Raw genomic sequence first — 18,802 nt, 5'->3', positions numbered from 1 at the left:
GATATTGGAAACATCAGCTAGAACAGGAACATGACTAGTAACCAGTGCGAGGAAAAATATCACCCATCAACCCGTAGATGGCAGAAGCACTTTTTTTGGAAGACAAAAGTTTTTCTAAACCTGAACAACCTGAATTAGTGCTAACGAGCAGTAGTTTATGAGAACTTAGGTCGGGTGCACACAGTCAGTAATCGGCAGTGCTTTGGACGCAGCACATGTCCACTCCGTCCAGAGGGCTGCTGGCTTTTGTACACAGGTGATTCTGCATATGATCACTGAACCGTGCGTATTCACGGTGTCCTATACATTGTGCGGGTGATATTCATCTTGCGGAGGCTCATGTCTCTGCAAGATAAATAGACATGCTGCGGTCTGGAAAGACACACGGCATGTCCATCTCCACAGGTAAGACCTTATTGCATGTAGCCATAAAGGAGTCCTCTGCACAGGTGGTAATGTTTTCCTGATATGCAGGGAAGCCCACCCCGATGTTTCAGCCACTGACTGTATTCCCCACTCACAGCATTCGGTGGAAACCAGTGGATCTGTGGCTGGAGGAGGCCCATATATCATGGCTACAGCGGACTCCTAACTGGTAGGGGTGAATGTCTGCTGCAATCATCAAGTTCTCAAAGAACTGCAGGTTTACACAGAGGAAGAGATCGGCTCGTCCAGCATTACCTTTATGCTTCAAGAAGTAAAGAGCTGTTGGTGATGACATCCTCTTACAAAAGGATATATCGGTTCTACAGTGTCAAAACACCAGAAAAACACCACGAGACCTAATGGAAGCAAGACTGCATGACATGTGGGGCTCTCCACCTAGCGGCTGCATAGTCAGGTCGCCATCATGCGGATTACCAGCATTATTTTAACTTGAAGTAAACAAGTGACAGGAGAGAGTGCGGTGACGCTGTCCGTGACAGCAGGCCGGGGTGGAGTAATTCCAGGCCATGGAAGATCAGATTGCACAGGGTAACACGGCCGTCCAGAGTCCATCGAGCAGTCACTATACTGCCTACATAACTAGGAGATAATATCAGATCCTGCTCTCCCATTGCCATATATACTCAGGATCCCACATCTACGGGGCAGACGCCATATGGTATTGGACCAGATCATGTGCATTATGGCTAAGTTGGTAAGAATTGATCACATCAGTAATCTGTGATCGCTGGACAATAGCCCAGCCCTGACGCTCCGGACCCACAGCGCTATTCACCAGCCTGGCACCATCAGGTGACATCGCACCAGGCCGGCCAATGAAGGCAGAGCCACAGATGGTGGGAGTTAGGAGAGGGTTCTCTGGGCACCTGTCCAGGGGTCACAGATTTCTGACCAGGTCCTGCAAATCGATTCCCACCAATTCTAGTCCATATGGCCTAGTACTGCCGCAGGGCCATCAGCGGCCTCCCAGGCTAGATCATGGGACACATCCACTGACAGGTGGTGGCAGGTTGTCAGGGCACATATAGTCGCCACTGGTTGTCAGCCTGCTCTCCCAGATGCAGATCCGATCTTAGTGATCTAGTGGATCCTGATGGCCGGGCACCAGGCGGCTCCCCACCCGCACACAGGCCCATTACCGTTCTTGGCCTTAGAGTCCCCGGACGGCCCGGCTGAGCCCGCACGGTTCTGGGTTTTGCCGTTGTTGCTGGATCCGGGATCCATGTCTGCTGCTGAGCTCAGCGGCATAGGCCGCACGGACAGCGGGGGTAGCACCGAGCAGGGGCCGGCTAGGGGCCAGGAGCATGGCGTTCAGAAGCGGCGGAGAACGGACAGCGGGATTCATGGCGACATCTTGATATCCAACCAAGAAAAGAAAAAGAAAAAAAAAAAGAAAAGGAAGAAGGAGGGAAGAGGCTGGGGCGGGAGCGGAGCGCGGGCCCCACCGGAGGCGAACAGGGAGTCGGGCGCTGCAGGCCCCGCTACACCGCAACTCAGGCCCGGCTGTGCTCGTAGTACGGGAGAGGGAGGGGAGTCCGGAGCCCCAGGGAGCGGGTGGACCCGGGTGGTGGGAGTCCTGAGGGGACTCGCTGTTCTGCTCGGTAGACGATTCCCCCGCTCCCGTGAAGGGGCAGACAACCGAGGCCGCTTCTGTAATGGCGACGACTGGCCGCCTGACAGTGTCACGTCCCAGTATGACGAGCTTTTATACCAGGGGGTGTGGCTCGGTCCCGGACTTCTGGGACATGTAGTTTTTTAGCCTGTTATTCTGTAGTAGAGTCCTAACACTAGAGGTCACCAGGGCTGGGAGGCACGAGCATGGCGGCTCCTATCAAGTGTGTCAGCCGCCGATGCCTCTCCTCATGGCGGAATGTGAGGCTCTGCTGGCAGCGCCCCCTCCACACACAGGGCCACGGGAGGGAGACCCACTTCGGTTTCCAGACGGTACCGGAAGAGGAGAAGGGAGAGCGAGGTAACGAGCTGTGATAACGGAGTGCAGCTGGGAGTCCGGGCACATACAGTGGGCACCAGTGGCGTAGGGGTGTATATAGGGGTATCCATGTCTGTATGGTACGGCGGGGCGTATACATGCCTAGTATGTAGGGGTACGTATATGTATATAGTGTGTATGTGTTACATACGTTGTATACAAGTCCAAATATTATATAGTGTAGGACGCTGATAGGTGTGTATATATATATAAATCTATATAGTATATGGGTGTATACCGGGGCGGTGGCGTCGGTATAAAATGGTCAGACTCCTTAAATATATAATACACTGGGTCCAGTAGTACCATGCAGGATGCGATGTAAATGTTTTCATAATAATTTGGGAAAGTTGTGAAATGTCCTATAAATGTCTGTACTGTTCCTAATCTAAGGGTCTTGGCTTTCAGCTAGATGAATCTGTGCTGCACTTTATGCACATGCTCAGTAGGGGGCAGTGCTGTGGAGTCGTAGCTGAGATGTATCTGTGCTGCACTTTATGTACACGCTCAGTAGTGAGGCAGGACTGTGGGGTCGTAGCTGAGATGTATCTGTGCTGCACTTTATGTCCATGCTCAGTAGTGAGGCAGGACTGTGGGGTCGTAGCTGAGATGAATCTGTGCTGCACTTTATGCACATGCTCAGTAGGGGGCAGTGCTGTGGAGTCGTAGCTGAGATGTATCTGTGCTGCACTTTATGTACACGCTCAGTAGTGAGGCAGGACTGTGGGGTCGTAGCTGAGATGTATCTGTGCTGCACTTTATGTCCATGCTCAGTAGTGAGGCAGGACTGTGGGGTCGTAGCTGAGATGAATCTGTGCTGCACTTTATGCACATGCTCAGTAGGGGGCAGTGCTGTGGAGTCGTAGCTGAGATGTATCTGTGCTGCACTTTATGTACACGCTCAGTAGTGAGGCAGGACTGTGGGGTCGTAGCTGAGATGAATCTGTGCTGCACTTTATGCACATGCTCAGTAGGGGGCAGTGCTGTGGAGTCGTAGCTGAGATGTATCTGTGCTGCACTTTATGTACACGCTCAGTAGTGAGGCAGGACTGTGGGGTCATAGCTGAGATGAATCTGTGCTGCACTTTATGCCCATGCTCAGTAGGGGGCAGCGCTGTCGGGTCGGAGTTGGAGGTTTGGTTTACAGACTCCACAGCCCTGGTGCATACATTTATATATAGGTGTCCACACCTTATAGCAGTGGTCGCCAAACTTTCTGACCTTGAGAGACACTTTCAGCTTAGACAGAGGGTCGCGAGCCACATTCAGCACTGAGAGAGGGGCGCAAGTCACATCCAGCTCCCACCCCCTTCAAAGTAGTGTCAACCAAAGCCTCCATTACAGGTATAATAACTAAAGCTTTTCCACAGAAATCACTCCAAAGCAGTGCACTGAGATCCAGGGGTTCCCACAATACCCCATTCAGTATTCTCCCATCAAGGACTCCGAACACACTGTCACATCCAGCTTTGAGCATCTCCTCTAACAGGTAGTATCATCCTCCAGCGTACCATACCTAAAACATCTCTAAACCCCTAAGACCAGTATATGTGCATCCAGATCTGCTCTTCTGTGCAGGGTACTCACAAAATTCACCATTGTGAGATGTTCTCTTCAGACCTGTTTGCTATACCTGGAGCTAATGCACCAAGCTGGCAGACAGTCGCAAGCCACAATTCATGGGACCGCGAGCCACATGTGGCTCCCAAGCTACAGGTTGGGGACCCCTGCTCTAATAGAGTGCTTAGGTGTATACATCTACTATACAGTGCATATATTTTGTCATTTCTAGGTGTATACATGGGTATATAGTAGATTATATTTACAGTTGTGGTCAATGTTTTGTGATTGACTAAAATTTTCACACAATTTTGCTACTTCGGTGTTTTTCAATCTTGTAGTCAGATGTTTCTATGGTTACTGAAATACAGTAATAAGCATTTCATAAATGTTTACGCTTTTGTTGACAAATTCATCAAGTTTATGAAAAGCGGGTCAGGGTCGCTGCCAGGGGTGGATTAAGGGTAGCCAGGGCCCCGGGCTGTTCTGACTCTGTGGGCCCCCGGTCATGTGACGGGTCGGGAAGTCACTAGTTTTCATGACACATACAGTGCGTCAAGGGGCGGGAAGGGGTTAAATACTGAGGTAAAAAAAACTCTGCAAATACGCAACGTGTGCACGAGGCCTCACAAATACTGAGTGTTATGAATGGGTCACCGAGGAAGAACAACAAAAAGCTAAGTCCCAGAAAATCAGAGAGTTTGGTAACAATGCTGATTGCAGATCCCTGGTCTTAACCACACAACTAACAGTAGCAGTGGAGCGTTCCTACATTGTTCCTAGACGCCTTGTCACCGCCGGAAGACTACATAAACCTAAAGCAAGAAAAGGGAAAACTAACTGCCCCAGAGCAGACCCCAAAGGAATAGATAGCCCCCACACATGTATTGACGGTGAAGCAAGATGAAAACACATACACAGGCAGGAAAATAGGCTGAGCAAACGATGGGGCCCAAACTAACAGGAAAGGAAAGCCACTGTCTGCAATCTGCCAAAAAACCCTACCAAAATAATGTCCAACACGTCTGATAGCAAAATTAACCCTGAAGTCACTAGACTTCTCCCACTATATCAGCACTCTGAAATATTCTGAAACAGAGCAAAAAGAGACCAATCTAATAAGGGACAAAAAGGCAAATTGGCAAATACAGATAAATAGGAGTGGAAGTTCAGCATGGCCCCAGCAGGGGCAAGCTTACCACACAAGAAACTGAATTGACCAACAAGCGCAAGTGTGAACACAGGGCTGTGGAGTCGGAGTCGTGGAGTCGGAGTTAGTTTTGGTTGGAGTCGGTAGAAATGTACCGACTCAGACTCCAGCTTTAAAAAAAAATGTATTAATATTTCATAATTGAACTTTCATATGAATTTTATAAATGTTACTCAAATATATATGTTCTATCAAACTATGAACAACAGTGATAAGCAGTTCTGCTGGAGATAGAGACATTTCTTACTTCTTGTGTGTCACTGTTCACCACTGCCCTTATCTAATCTTATACTTGGTTATCCTCATGCTGCCCCAACCCCCCTACTTACAATGTATGAAACTGAAAGTGAAAATGTGTTGCAAATTCTTAGTAGTAAAGCGCCTCCTCTAGACTAGATCATACTAGGTGTGCGTCTTCCAAGCATCTCACAGCTGCCTGCTACTCAGAAGAGGAAGACTGTAAGAAGTATTATCCTTTCAACAAACTTTGCATCAGTTAACTGTGAGTACATGAGGAATAATAAGCTTTAAACATGCCTCCATCACACCTATCCTCAAAAAGCCCTCTCTTGACCCATCCTCTGTATCTAGCTATCGCCCTATATCACTTCTCCCATACGCCTCCAAGCTACTGGAACAACACGTCTACCTTGAACTGTCCTCCCATCTCTCTTCTTGCTCCCTCTTCGACCGCTTACAATCTGGCTTCCGGTCACACCACTCCACTGAAACTGCCCTTACTAAGGTCACCAATGACCTCTTAACTGCCAAGAGCAGGCGACACTACTCTGTCCTCCTCCTCCTGGACCTGTCGGCTGCCTTTGACACAGTGGACCATTCCCTATTATTACAGACCCTCTCATCCCTCGGCATCACAGACTTGGCCCTCTCCTGGATCTCATCATACCTAACAGACCGGACATTCAGCGTCTCCCACTCACACACCACCTCCTCACCTCGCCCCCTATCTGTCGGAGTCCCACAAGGTTCAGTCCTAGGGCCCCTGCTGTTCTCTATTTACACCTTTGGCCTGGGACAGCTCATAGAATCTCATGGCTTTCAGTATCATCTTTATGCTGATGACACACAGATCTACATCTCTGGACCAGATATCACCTCCCTACTAACCAGAATCCCTCAATGTCTGTCCACTATTTCATCCTTCTTCTCCACTAGATATCTGAAACTCAACATGGACAAAACAGAATTCATCATCTTTCCCCCATCTCACGTGACCCCCCCTACGAACCTATCAATTACAGTAAATGACTGCCCACTCTCCCCAGTCCCACAAGCTCGCTGCCTCGGAGTAATCCTTGACGCTGATCTCTCCTTCAAACCACATATCCAAACCCTTTCCACTTCCTGCCGACTTCAACTCAAAAATATTTCACGCATCCGTTCATTCCTCACCCAAGAATCTGCAAAAACCCTAGTCCATGCCCTCATCATCTCTCGCCTTGAATACTGCAACCTCATGCTCTGCGGCCTCCCCTCAAACACTCTCGCACCCCTCCAATCTATTCTAAACTCTGCTGCCCGATTAATCCACCTGTCCCCCCGCTATTCCCCAGCTTCTCCCCTCTGTCAATCCCTTCACTGGCTCCCAATTGCCCAGAGACTCCATTACAAAACCCTAACCATGACATACAAAGCCATCCACAACTTGTCTCCTCCATACATCTGTGACCTCGTCTCCCGGTACTTTCCTGCACGCAACCTCCGATCCTCACAAGATCTCCTTCTCTACTCCCCTCTTATCTCCTCTTCCCACAATCGCATACAAGATTTCTCTCGCGCATCACCCCTACTCTGGAACTCTCTACCACAACATATCAGACTCTCACCTACCATCGAAACCTTCAAAAAGAGCCTGAAGACCCACCTCTTCCGACAAGCCTATAACCTGCAGTAACCACCGATCGACCAAACCGCTGCACGACCAGCTCTACCCTCGCCTACTGTATTATCACCCATCCCTTGAAGATTGTGAGCCCTCGCGGGCAGGGTCCTCTCTCCTCCTGTACCAGTTATGACTTGTATTGTTTAAGATTATTGTACTTGTTTTTATGTATACCCCTCCTCACATGTAAAGCGCCATGGAATAAATGGCGCTATAATAATAATAAATAATAATAACAGTATTACTGACCACTATATCAGTTGTACGACCTGGCAATAATTTTGTACAATTGTTTTTAGGAAAAACAATTGTCATTTGGATTGTGAATGCAGAATTAAAAACCTGAGAATGTCAAAGAAGCATCACATTAAATCAGCTGTATTTGAACATTTCACCATCACTCAAGATAGAAAACATTATGTCTGTCAGTGTATGACAAATGATCCAGACGAAAACAAATGCTGTGAAGCCAAGATGAGTGCATATTCAGGCAAAGATAAAAATGCTCCTACCAGAGCTTCTAATCTAAAGAGACATTTACAGCGCTTTCATCCAGAAGTACTGAAAGCAGTGGATGAGAAAGACTGCATCCAAACCAATGAACCAGTGCCCAGCTCTTCCAGCCAAACAAAGGAGCAGAGAACTTTGCAGCCATCAGTTGCAAGATATTTTGTCAGTGACAAAGTTACTGTGACAATGACAGTAGATACATTTAAAAAACAGATCATAGAGCTTGTTGTAAAGGATAGTGTGCCTATTTCATTATTTTCACGACCAGCTTTTATGTGTCTGAATGGGGAAATGGCCCGCAAGCTTGGTGTTTCTCTGGAGAGAGAGAGTATTAGAAAATTAGTAATCGAAGAAGCTTTTAAACAAAAGGAAGAACTTAAAAAAACTCTCAAGGGACGCTTTCTGTTTCTTAAAATGGATGCCTGCACACGTCACAGAGTGAACTATTTTGCCATCAATGTCCGATTTGTTTGTGACAAAAATGAAATAGTTACCAAGACATTGGCAGTAAAAGACACCAAAGCTCATCACACCAGTGAGTTTCTCCAGGTCTTGGTGGAAAAGGTTCTGCAAGACTATGAACTTAAAAAAGAGCAAGTTCTTTCTGTCGTAACTGACAATGCTTCAAATATGATAAGTACTATTAAGCTAATGAATGAGAGTAATGATGGTGACCAGCAGCTAGAAGAACATTCTGGGTCCACAGACACAGAAATGTTTGAAATAGAGGAACACAGTATTGTAACTGAGGAGCAAACTGAAGTTGCTTCAGATGAACAGCAACATGATAGTTTAGATCTTGTTGAAACTGTGTCAATATGTTCTTTCATTCATCACATGCGCTGTGTTGTGCATACGCTACAGCTGGCTATAAGAGACAGTCTGCAAGAAGGACATGCTGCTGCACTGATTGGCAAGGTGAGAAAATTGGCTACTGTTGCCAGAACCCCTAAAGTTGACTCAATTTTGGAAAAGGGGCAATTATTGATCAAGCCACACGATGGGGCAGTACTTAATGATTCAGCGCTTGGTTGAACTGAAAACCTTTCTTGTAGACATGGCTAACCCTCAACTGACGCTAAATGAAAGTCAGTGGAATCAGGTGACTGAGCTGGAAAAATTGCTAGAGCACCCATTTACAGTGACTAAAAAATTACAAGCAGAGGACTTAACTCCAGGTATTTTCTTAAAGGAGTAGAAGAGCCTGATGTTTCGCCTGTCCCAAAGAGGAGGGTTAATTGCAAGTGGCATTGCTACATCAATGAAACGGAGAGAGGAGCTATTATTACAAAATAACATTCTTTTGGCAGCTGTTTATGTAGACCCAATGCATCGGATTCTTCTAGATGATCAACAGCTAAGTAAAGGAAAAGAAGCTCTGTCTGAAATAGCAGTAAGGATGAAAGGGTTGCAGAACAGTCAGGAGGAACAAGAAGAATTTGGTCGTCCTGCCACATCTTCACCCTCATCATCAACTGATGAAGAATTTAATTTTGAAAAATATTTGGATCACAAGGACCGTGCAAAGCGTTCCCGCATAGAAGAAGAGTCATCCCCATCAAGGAACACAGCCAGTACATTTCAGCAGAATTTTTCATGTGCACTAAAAGAAATTGAGAAATTTGACCGTTCATCAAAAATAACAGTGCAACAAGCGATTCCTTTGTATCCTGACATTGTCAGAGATGTTGCCCGAGTGGTTACTGCTTTGCCACCAACACAAGTTAGTGTAGAGAGGTTGTTCTCTGCTCTCAAAATAATTAGATCAGATTTGAGGGCATCCATGAAGGAGGATCTGACAGAGGCAATACTTTTTCTGAGGACAAATTTATAGATTTCTTCTTATTAACTGCATAAAAGTGTTTATTGCATATTTACTTACAGTTTAGAAAAGTTTATAAAAGTTATTTGCTATATTCTAATTGTATTCTAATAAATGTAGTTTTTGCTCTAAGTGGTCTGATTACTTATATGATGGTGAGAAACTGAATAAGCACGATGTTTATTATTTTACAACAGTAAATTTGTTGTTATGAATTGGCCATTTATGAAGGAGCCGGAGTCGGAGCCTGATAAAATCCAGGAGTCGGAGTCGCAACTGTGGCTTACCGACTCCACAGCCCTGTGTGAACATTAGCAAAAAACAAACTTAATGTAAGAAGACTGGAAGAGAGCTGAAGTCCAAGACCTGAGAAGCAGACTGAATCACCAGCGCCAGGATAGGGCGTCGGCTGTCTTATATCCAGTCTGATACTCCAGAGATCCAATCGTTATCCTTCTCATCAGGTGGCAGATCACTACCACTTAAACCAACCTCACTACCTCCTGTCACCACCAGAGGGAGAACGGAAGGAGAACTCTCAACTGGTGGAGCAGAAAATGAGCTCATAACAACTGAGGTAAAAAAACACCAAATGCTCAGCGTGTCCATGAGGCCTTACAAATACTGAGTGAAAAACTCACCAAATACTCAGCTAGTGCACGAGGCCTTATAAATACTGAGGTCAAAACTCACGCAATGTTAGTCATGTCACAGATGTTCAGAATGTGGAGGACCAAGAGGGGACCAAAACAGACCCCAGGATTGGAACAGGAGCATGGGAAAGTGGATGGCGGTCGGAGGGGCAGGGTTTATATAGGGGTCGGAGTAAATAAAAAAAAAAAAAAAATATATATATATATATATTAGCTGAAGAGCCCGGCGCTGCCCGGGCATAGTAACTAACTGTGGTTTGTAATAGCAAATTATAATTATCCTCTATCCCATAGTCCCGTGCCCATATACCCATCACACATCCTCTATCCCATAGTCCCATGCCCATATACCCATCACACATATCCTCCATCCCATAGTCGAGTGTCCATATACCCATCATACATCCTTCATCTCATAGTCTCGTGCCCATATACTCATCATACATATCCTCCATCCCATAGTCCCGTGCCCATATACCCATCATACATATCCTCCATCCCATAGTCCCGTGCCCATATACCCATCATACATATCCTCCATCCCATAGTCCCGTGCCCATATACTCATCACACATCCTCCATCCCATAGTCCAGTGCCCATATACCCATCACACATCCTCCATCCCATAGTCCCGTGCCCTTATACCAGTCTTACATATCCTCCATCCCATAGTCCAGTGCCCATATACCCATCACACATATCCACCATCCCATAGGCCCGTGCCCATATACCCATCATACATATCCTCCATCCCATAGTCCCATGCCCATATACCCATCATACATATCCTCCATCCCATAGTCCCATGCCCATATACCCATCACACATCCTCCATCCTATAGTCCCATGCCCATATACCCATCACACATATTCGCCATCCCATAGTCGAGTGCCCATATACCCATCACACATTCTTCATCTCATAGTCCCATGCCCATATACCCATCATACATATCCTTCATCTCATAGTCCCATGCCCATATACCCATCATACTTATCCTCCATCCCATAGTCCCATGCCCATATACCCATCATACATATCCTCCATCCCATAGTCCAGTGCCCCTATACCCATCACACATCCTCCATCCCATAGTCCCGTGCCCATATACCCGTCATACATATCCTCCATCCCATAGTCCAGTGCCCATATACCCATCACACATATCCACCATCCCATAGGCCCGTGCCCATATACCCGTCATACATATCCTCCATCCCATAGTCCAGTGCCCATATACCCATCACACATCCTCCATCCCATAGTCAACCATTATGACATCATAATGAGCGGCGGGGCTTGCAACCTATGATGACATCAGCGTCGCCATGGAAACCATTTTGACATCATAACGAGGGGCGCGGCTTGATACACACACACTTTTTCCCCATTATGTAGATAGGGGCATTATGACATAATGAGGGGCGGGGCTTGACGCGCGCACACTTTTTCCCCATTATGTAGACAGGGACAAAATTGTTTGGTGAATTGGAACGCGCAGGGTTAAAATTTTGCCTCACAACATAGCTTAGGACGCTCTCGAGGTCCAGACGTGTGGCTGTAGCTGCGACGGTGCGGATGCCTATCCCGGATACATACATACATACACACTTTGAGCTATATATATTAGATAGATATATACGGGCAGCACACACATGCACAATCCTCAGGTTGTATAACTTTCAACTGGTCAAAGCATTTCTCTCAGTAGGCCAAGAAAGAAATGTGGCAGGAATAAAGTACACCTCATAGTAACTTATGTGTGAGGCAGAGGTGACAAGACCCGCCATCTCGTGCCCACCTTACTAGAGGTGCCCACTGCCCACATATAACAAAGTTGATGGAAACAGATGACTTCCAGTATGATGATTGGTTACCGGCCGCCCGACCACACCCATTTCACAACTAGTCACACCCATGTCCACGCCCCAACCACACCCATTTAGCACTGCTGATCACACTGACTGGTACTGAGGGCACACTGACTGATACTGAGGAAAAGAAAGAAAGAACAGAGAGAAAGAAAGGAGAGAAAGAAGAAAGAGAAACCGAGAAAGGAAGAAAGAACAGAGAAAGAGGGGAAAGAAAGAACAGAGAGGAAACAAAGAAAGAAAGGGGAATGAAAGAAAGAACAGAGAGAGACACAGAAAGAGGGGAAAGAAGGAACAAAGAGAGAAAGAAAGAAAAGAGAAAAAAAGAAAGGGGAAAGAAAGAACAGAGAGGGAGAGAGAAATAAAGAGGGGAAAGAAAGAAAGAACAGAGAGAAAGACAAGGAAAGAGGGGAAAGAAAGCTTCTATAAAGATACCATACCAGTCTGGCTCACATTGTAGTGCCCACCTGAGCCTCCTGGTGCAGGACATATCATGATCCACTCACATGGCCGACATCCCCGAGTCCAAGGCGATCCCGCTGTCCGAGCTGTCGGAGGAGGACATAATAATAATACATTTTATTTCTATAGCGCCGACATATTCCGCAGCACTTTACATTTCAGAGGGGATTTGTACAGACAATAGACATTACAGCATAACAATAATCACACAGATTATAACAAATACCAAGAGGAACGAGGGCCCTGCTCGCAAGCTTACAGTCTATGAGGAAAGAGGTAGACATGAAAGGTGGGTGGTAACAGTTGCCCTGATTGTATGGACCAGCCATAATGTTAAGTGTGTAACAGTACAGACACAGAGGGCTAATGGATGCATAAAGCATGTGGGAACATGATGCGGGGAAACCTGGTTATGGTAAAACTTTTGGCTGTGCCACACAGGGATAGATTAGGTTAATGTGTTGAGGCGATAGGCCAGTCTGAATAAATGCGTTTTCAGAGCATGCTTAAAATTGTGGAGATTGGGGACTAATCGTATTGACCTGGGAAGTGCATTCCAAAGAATTGGCACAGCACGTGTAAAGTCTTGGAGACAGGAGTGGGAGGTTCTGATTATTGAGGATGTTAACCTCAGGTAATCAGCAGAGCGAAGGGCGCGGGTAGGGTGGTATACTGAAACAAGGGAGGAGATGTAGGGTGGTGCTGAGCCATGGAGGGCTTTGTGGGTGAGGGTAATAAGTTTATACTGAATTCTGGAGTGGATGGGTAGCCAGTGTAATGACTGGCACAAGGTAGAGGCATCGGTGTAATGATTGGTGAGGAATATGATCCTGGCTGCAGCATTCAAGACAGAATGGAGAGGGAAGAGTTTGGTAAGAGGGAGACCGATTAGAAGAGAGTTACAATAGTCGAGACGAGAATGAATAAGAGCAACAGTAAGAGTTTTTGCAGAGTCAAAAGTAAGAAAAGGTCAAATTCTAGAAATGTTTTTGAGGTGCAGATGACAAGAGCGAGCCAGTGATCGAATGTGGGGGGCGAAGGAAAGCTCGGAGTCAAGTATGACCCCAAGACAGCGGGCATGTTGCTGGGGAGTAATAGTGGAACCACACACAGAAATGGCAATGTCGGGTATAGGTACATTTGTAGAGGGAGGAAACACAAGGAGTTCAGTCTTTGACAGGTTCAGTTTCAGATATAGTGAGGACATGATGTTGGACACAGCGTTTAGACAATTGCCGGTGTTTTCTAGAAAGGCTGGCGTGATGTCAGGAGAAGAAGCGTATAATTGGGTGTCATCAGCATAGAGATGGTACTGGAAACCAAATCTACTGATTGTTTGACCAATAGGGGCAGTGTACAAGGAGAAGAGGAGGGGGCCTAGAACCGATCCTTGAGGAACCCCAACAGTAAGGGGAAGGTGAGACGAGGAGGAGCCAACAAAAGATACAGTAAAGGAGCGGTCAGAGAGATAGGAGGAGAACCAGGAGAGAACGGTGTCCTTGAGGCCAATGGAACGGAGCATAGTGAGGAGGAGCTGATGATCCACAGTGTCGAATGCTGCCGAGAGATCCAACAGAATTATGTTGTGAGTTCATTTTCCCCTTCACCATTGAGGTCTGATGAACTCCCTCTTCTGGTGAAGGAAGGTAGTGAGGCTGATTACCAAGCACCTGAGCAGGATGATGATGACTGGGTGACGGGAATTGCTGACTGAATATAAGGCAGCCGACGCCCTTCTGCCTTGCTGGTGATTTCTCTGAGGGATTCTAGGATACCAGTCTGATTCCTGCTCCTCAAAAGCTAAGTTTTCTGCTCTGCTTTTTGCATTTGTGTTTTGGTTTTGTTTTGCCTTGTTTTTCTGGATTTCTGCCATTCCCTGCTGGGGTGAGCTGAATTCCTTTTTGCTCTGTCTTCAGAAAATACCTGAGTACTGATATAGTCTTTTTGAAGCCTAGCGTCTTCAGGGCTTTTTTCCCGATCAGTCTGATGGCTCATGTTTTGATAGGGTTTTTGCGGATTGCAGACAGCAGCTTTTCTATCCTGTCCTATTTAGTCAGCTTGGGCCCCATCATTTGCTCAGCCTATCTTTCTATCTGTGTTAGTGTTTTTTGATCTTGCTTCACCGTCATTATATGTTGGGGGCTGCCTATTGCTTTGGGGTCTGCTCTGGGGCAGTTTAGATTTCCCTTTCTGTCTTTAGGCTATTTAGTTCTCCGGCTGTGATCGAGGGGTCTAGGGCACCGTAGGAACCCCCCCACGGCTACTGCTAGTTGTTGTTGATAGGTTCAGGGGTCTGCAATCCGATAGCTGCCAACTTCTCTGGTTTTCTGGACTTAGCTAGTATTTCTGTTTTTGCCTCCTACGGTGACTCATTCATAACAGAATTAGCATGGAGTAATGACCATTTGATTTAGCTGTTAGTAGATCATTAGAGACTTTAGTGAGGGCAGTTTCAGTAGAGTGTAAGGAGCGGAAGCCGAATTGGAGAGGGTCGAGAAGAGAGTTATCAGAGAGATAGCGGATAAGACGGGAGTGGACCAGGCGTTCAGGAGTTTAGAGATGAAGGGAAGATTAGAGACAGGTCTATAGTTAGCGGCACAGTTTTGGTCGAGGGATGGTTTTTTTAAGTAGTGGATGTATGATGGCATGCTTAAATGAGGATGGAAAGATACCAGAAGAGAGAGAGAGGTTAAATATTTTAGTTAGGTGAGGGGTGACAGCAGGGAAAGGGACTGGAGGAGATGTGACGGAAATGGGTCACTGGTGCAAGTGGTTCGGCGAGAAGATGCAAGGAGCCTGCCTCTTCTTCTTCTTCTTTGACTGGTTCAAAATCAGAGAGTGAGCTAGATGCAGTGGGGAAGGGAGGACAGTGCATGGTATGAGGTGATTGGGAGATAATTTCCTGTCGAATCTGGTCAATTTTTTCTTTGAAGTAATTGGTCAGATCGTCAGCTCGGAGCTCCGTGGTTGGAGCCTGTACTCTTGGGTTGAGTAGAGAATGAAAAGTGTCCAAGAGACGTTTCGGGTTATTGGACAGTGAGGTAATGAGGGTGTTGAAATAGGTTTGTTTGTAGAGGTGAAGGGCAGTGTTGTATGTTCGAAGCATAAATTTATAATGGATGAAATCTTCGTGTAGATTGGATTTTCTCCACAGACGTTCGGCGCACCTGGAGCACCGCTGCAGGAAACATGTTTGCAGGGTGTGCCAGGGTTGTCGCCGTCTGTGTTGTGGTGTTCTATTTATAGGGGGTGCAAATTCATCCAGGGCAGTTTGAAGTGTTTCATTGTAATGCTTCAATGCAGAATCGGGACATGAGAGGGAGGAGATAGGGGCCAATGAAGACTGCAAGTTCTTCATAAGATTCTGGGTGTCAATGGCCTGTATGTTTCTATAAGTATGGACAGTGGGAGTGACCTGATCAGCCTGGCAGTTCTTGATAGAGAATGAAAGAAGATTGTGGTCAGAGAGTGGGAGAGGGGAGTTTGCAAAATCATCCACTGTACAAAGCCGAGAGAAGTCCAAGTTGAGGGAGTTTCCGTCTTCATGCGTTGGAGAATTAGTAAGCTGCGAAAGGCCAAACGAGGAGGTTAGAGATAAAAGGTGAGTAGCAGATGGGGAGAGGGGAAGAGCAATGGGGATGTTGAAATCTCCCATGATGAGGGTAGGGATGTCACAGGAGAGAGAATGTGGAAGCCAAGTGGCAAAATGATCCAGGAACTGATGAGAGGGGCCGGGAGGACGATACACCACCGCCACTCGCATGGAGAAGGGGGTGTAGAGTCTGACGGCATGGACCTCAAAAGAAGGGAAGACTAGTGAGGGTAGTTGAGGGATAACCTGAAAGGTACATTTTGGTGATAGGAGCAGACCAACGCCTCCACCTGCTCTGTTGTCTGATCTTGGAGTATGAGAGAAGTGTAGTCCCCCTGTATGAAAGAGCAGCAGCAGCGGTAGTGTCTGACTGCTGGATCCAGGTTTCAGTAAGAGCCAGGAGACTAAGAGAATTAGAAAGGAAAAAATCATGAATGAAGGAGAGTTTGTTACACACTGAGCGAGAATTCCAAAGTGCACAATTAAGAGAGACAGATGGCATGCAGGGAATATTAATAAGATAAGAGGGGTTTCTGAGTGTAGCAGTTGGGGGGTTTGACTTTCTATAACATGGGGGACCAGGGTTGGGAGCAATGTCTCCTGCGACTAGGAGAAGGAGGATAGAAAGAGTGAGCAGATGGTTAAGTGATTTGTGAGAGCGTCTCTTATATTGAATGGTGGGACTGACTGGATCTGTGCAATTTAACAATGTGAAAAGAGCGTGAGTGCTATACATAGGATAGGAAAGGAGTGAGGGGCCGATATGCATGGAGTGTAGAGAGTTAATGCCAGGGCGGTGGATGTGTGTGAATGCAGCGGCCAGGATATAAATTACACAAATGCATATGGTATATGTTTGTTGTACTTCAAATGTACAGGGAGTAGATTTATATAAATGTCTTGCCTGTCTCCTGCCCTGTCTAACTGCCATGTTATAACTGCCAGTACTTTGATAAACTGTACTTTGATAAAGTGTGCATAAATGCCCCCTGCATAAATGCTTTCCCCAAGCAATGTCTGAATATATATACATAGGACGTGGTGATGATCTAAAGCATTCCCTGAAGTGCCTCAATGGTTCCGTCACAATCTCCTCCGTTCAGCTTCCAGCACATCACTTCTGATGGAATGTCACGTGTGAGTTTTCAAGTGCTCCTCGAGGCTCCGCCGTATACTCCTGTGTCCGCGGGAAAAGTAAGCTCCCGGTCGGGGCAGTCTCTCAAAATCTAGGACGGTTGGGAGGTATGAATGCTCCCCATCATACACCTTGTACACGCATGGCACCGCACACCTCATACACACACGGTTCCGCTTTGTATGCCTCGTACACACGGCTTCGCTCTGTACACCTTGCGCACACACATGGCTACACTCAGTACACACATGGCTCCACTCCGTGAACCTTGTACACATGCGGCTCTGCTCCGTACACCTTATACACATGCGGCCATGCTCTGTACACCTTGTACACATGCGGCTTTACTCCATACACCTCGTACACACGGCTCAGCTCTGTACACTTTGTACACACAGGGCTTCGTGCCGTACACCTCGTACACACACAAGCAGCTTCGCTCCGTACACCTCGTAAACACACGCGGCTACGCTCCGTACATCTCGCACGCGTGCAGCTCAGCTCCGTACACCTTGCACACACACACATCTACATCCACCCTGTAAACCCCTCCTGACCCCACACATAATTCCCTCATCTAGCACCATGACAACCAGCACAGCAGAGTCCCGCATACAATATATTGAGGGCTCTTGGCTGTGTGCACAGGACCTGTGATGAGGTCACAGGAGGGGAGGAGTCAGATGATCAGGTGCCTCTGACTGAAGCCCCTGATCATGTAACCCCTGACTCCTCCCCTCTGGTGACCTCATCACAGGTCCTGTGCGCACAGAGCAGGGATTTATCAGTGAGGGACTGGCGCTGCGGTGGCCGGTGGGTCTGGGAGGGGGAGGAAGGGGTAGGCACATGGGGGGGCGTGGCAGATTATAATGGGGCAATTTTCCTTGGGCTGGTGGGCCCCCTCCACACCACTGGGCCCTGGGCTACCACCCAGATTGACCTCATAATCTGCCACTGGTCGTTGCCCTCCTGTTCATTTCACTGTAGCGCATTAATACGCATGTACAGCCCGCACCCAGGATCTAACTTCAGCTTGGAAGCTTGGATAAGCCCTCAGTGTAGTTTGGATACATCGTTTACAATGGTGATTATAATAAACTTAATTTGAAAGTATTTGTAAATACAAAAGATTTTTCCAATATAAATGGTTATGATGAAAATGACTTGTGTCGTTTTTCTTTTACATACTAAAAAGAGAAACATACGAGATGTTGAAGTTGGACTCAAGTCCTTTAGTTAACTTTTGGAAAAACTAATCTTTCAGTTTCTGAAACCAGGTCGGCATACTTAAGGACTGAATCTGCACTTGGTGGCATAGAACTGTGTGGCTATTTCAAACCCATAGGGGTTTCTTATTAATTAGCAAATTGTAAAAGAATGAATTATGATCTACTGTCATAAAGAATAGAAGGGACCTGTAGATATAACCCTCGGGCGACATGAGTAAAATGCTCATCTCAAGTGTGCGGAGTCAATGGCGATTATGGGTATAGGTCTGGACAGTGTATGAGGCTTGAGGACCTGGACGAACCTAGCATCGATCAAATTAAACCCCACCCCGCTGTCCAGAAAAGCAGAAACAACCACCTTATTTTTGCCCAGATGGATTTCAGCTGGTAGAAAAAAATGTGTCCTACCCACAGAG

The 18,802-nt window shown here is 46.7% G+C and overlaps 2 protein-coding genes across 7 annotated transcripts in view; one reads left to right on the top strand and one right to left on the bottom strand.

Moving 5' to 3' along the window:
• The window catches only part of RNF10 (ring finger protein 10), a 78,416-nt gene extending 76,293 nt beyond the window's left edge, over positions 1 to 2,123 (bottom strand). For 2 of the 4 annotated variants that reach the window (XM_073582756.1, XM_073582755.1), the window contains exon 1: positions 1,587 to 2,122. In XM_073582756.1, the coding sequence (XP_073438857.1) occupies positions 1,587 to 1,695 (109 nt within the window). In that variant the 5' untranslated portion in view covers positions 1,696 to 2,122. Of the gene's footprint in view, positions 1 to 1,586 lie in introns of all 4 variants that reach the window. The other 2 variants (XM_073582752.1, XM_073582753.1) reach the window with 2 other exon arrangements.
• A 27-nt stretch (positions 2,124 to 2,150) lies between these two features.
• Positions 2,151 to 18,802, top strand: part of COQ5 (coenzyme Q5, methyltransferase) — a 59,210-nt gene continuing 42,558 nt past the window's right edge. The window contains exon 1 of one of the 3 annotated variants that reach the window (XM_073582759.1): positions 2,151 to 2,419. In XM_073582759.1, the coding sequence (XP_073438860.1) occupies positions 2,266 to 2,419 (154 nt within the window). In that variant the 5' untranslated portion in view covers positions 2,151 to 2,265. Of the gene's footprint in view, positions 2,420 to 2,445; positions 2,553 to 18,802 lie in introns of those variants that run through there. The other 2 variants (XM_073582757.1, XM_073582758.1) reach the window with 2 other exon arrangements.

This window comes from Dendrobates tinctorius, unplaced genomic scaffold, assembly GCF_039654945.1.
Source record: "Dendrobates tinctorius isolate UK_male_01 unplaced genomic scaffold, ASM3965494v1 ptg000073l, whole genome shotgun sequence".
In the NCBI taxonomy this organism is placed as follows: Eukaryota; Metazoa; Chordata; class Amphibia; order Anura; family Dendrobatidae; genus Dendrobates; species Dendrobates tinctorius.
The sequence above is the reverse complement of the archived record's forward strand: the minus strand, read 5'-3'. Positions and strand labels throughout refer to the sequence as shown.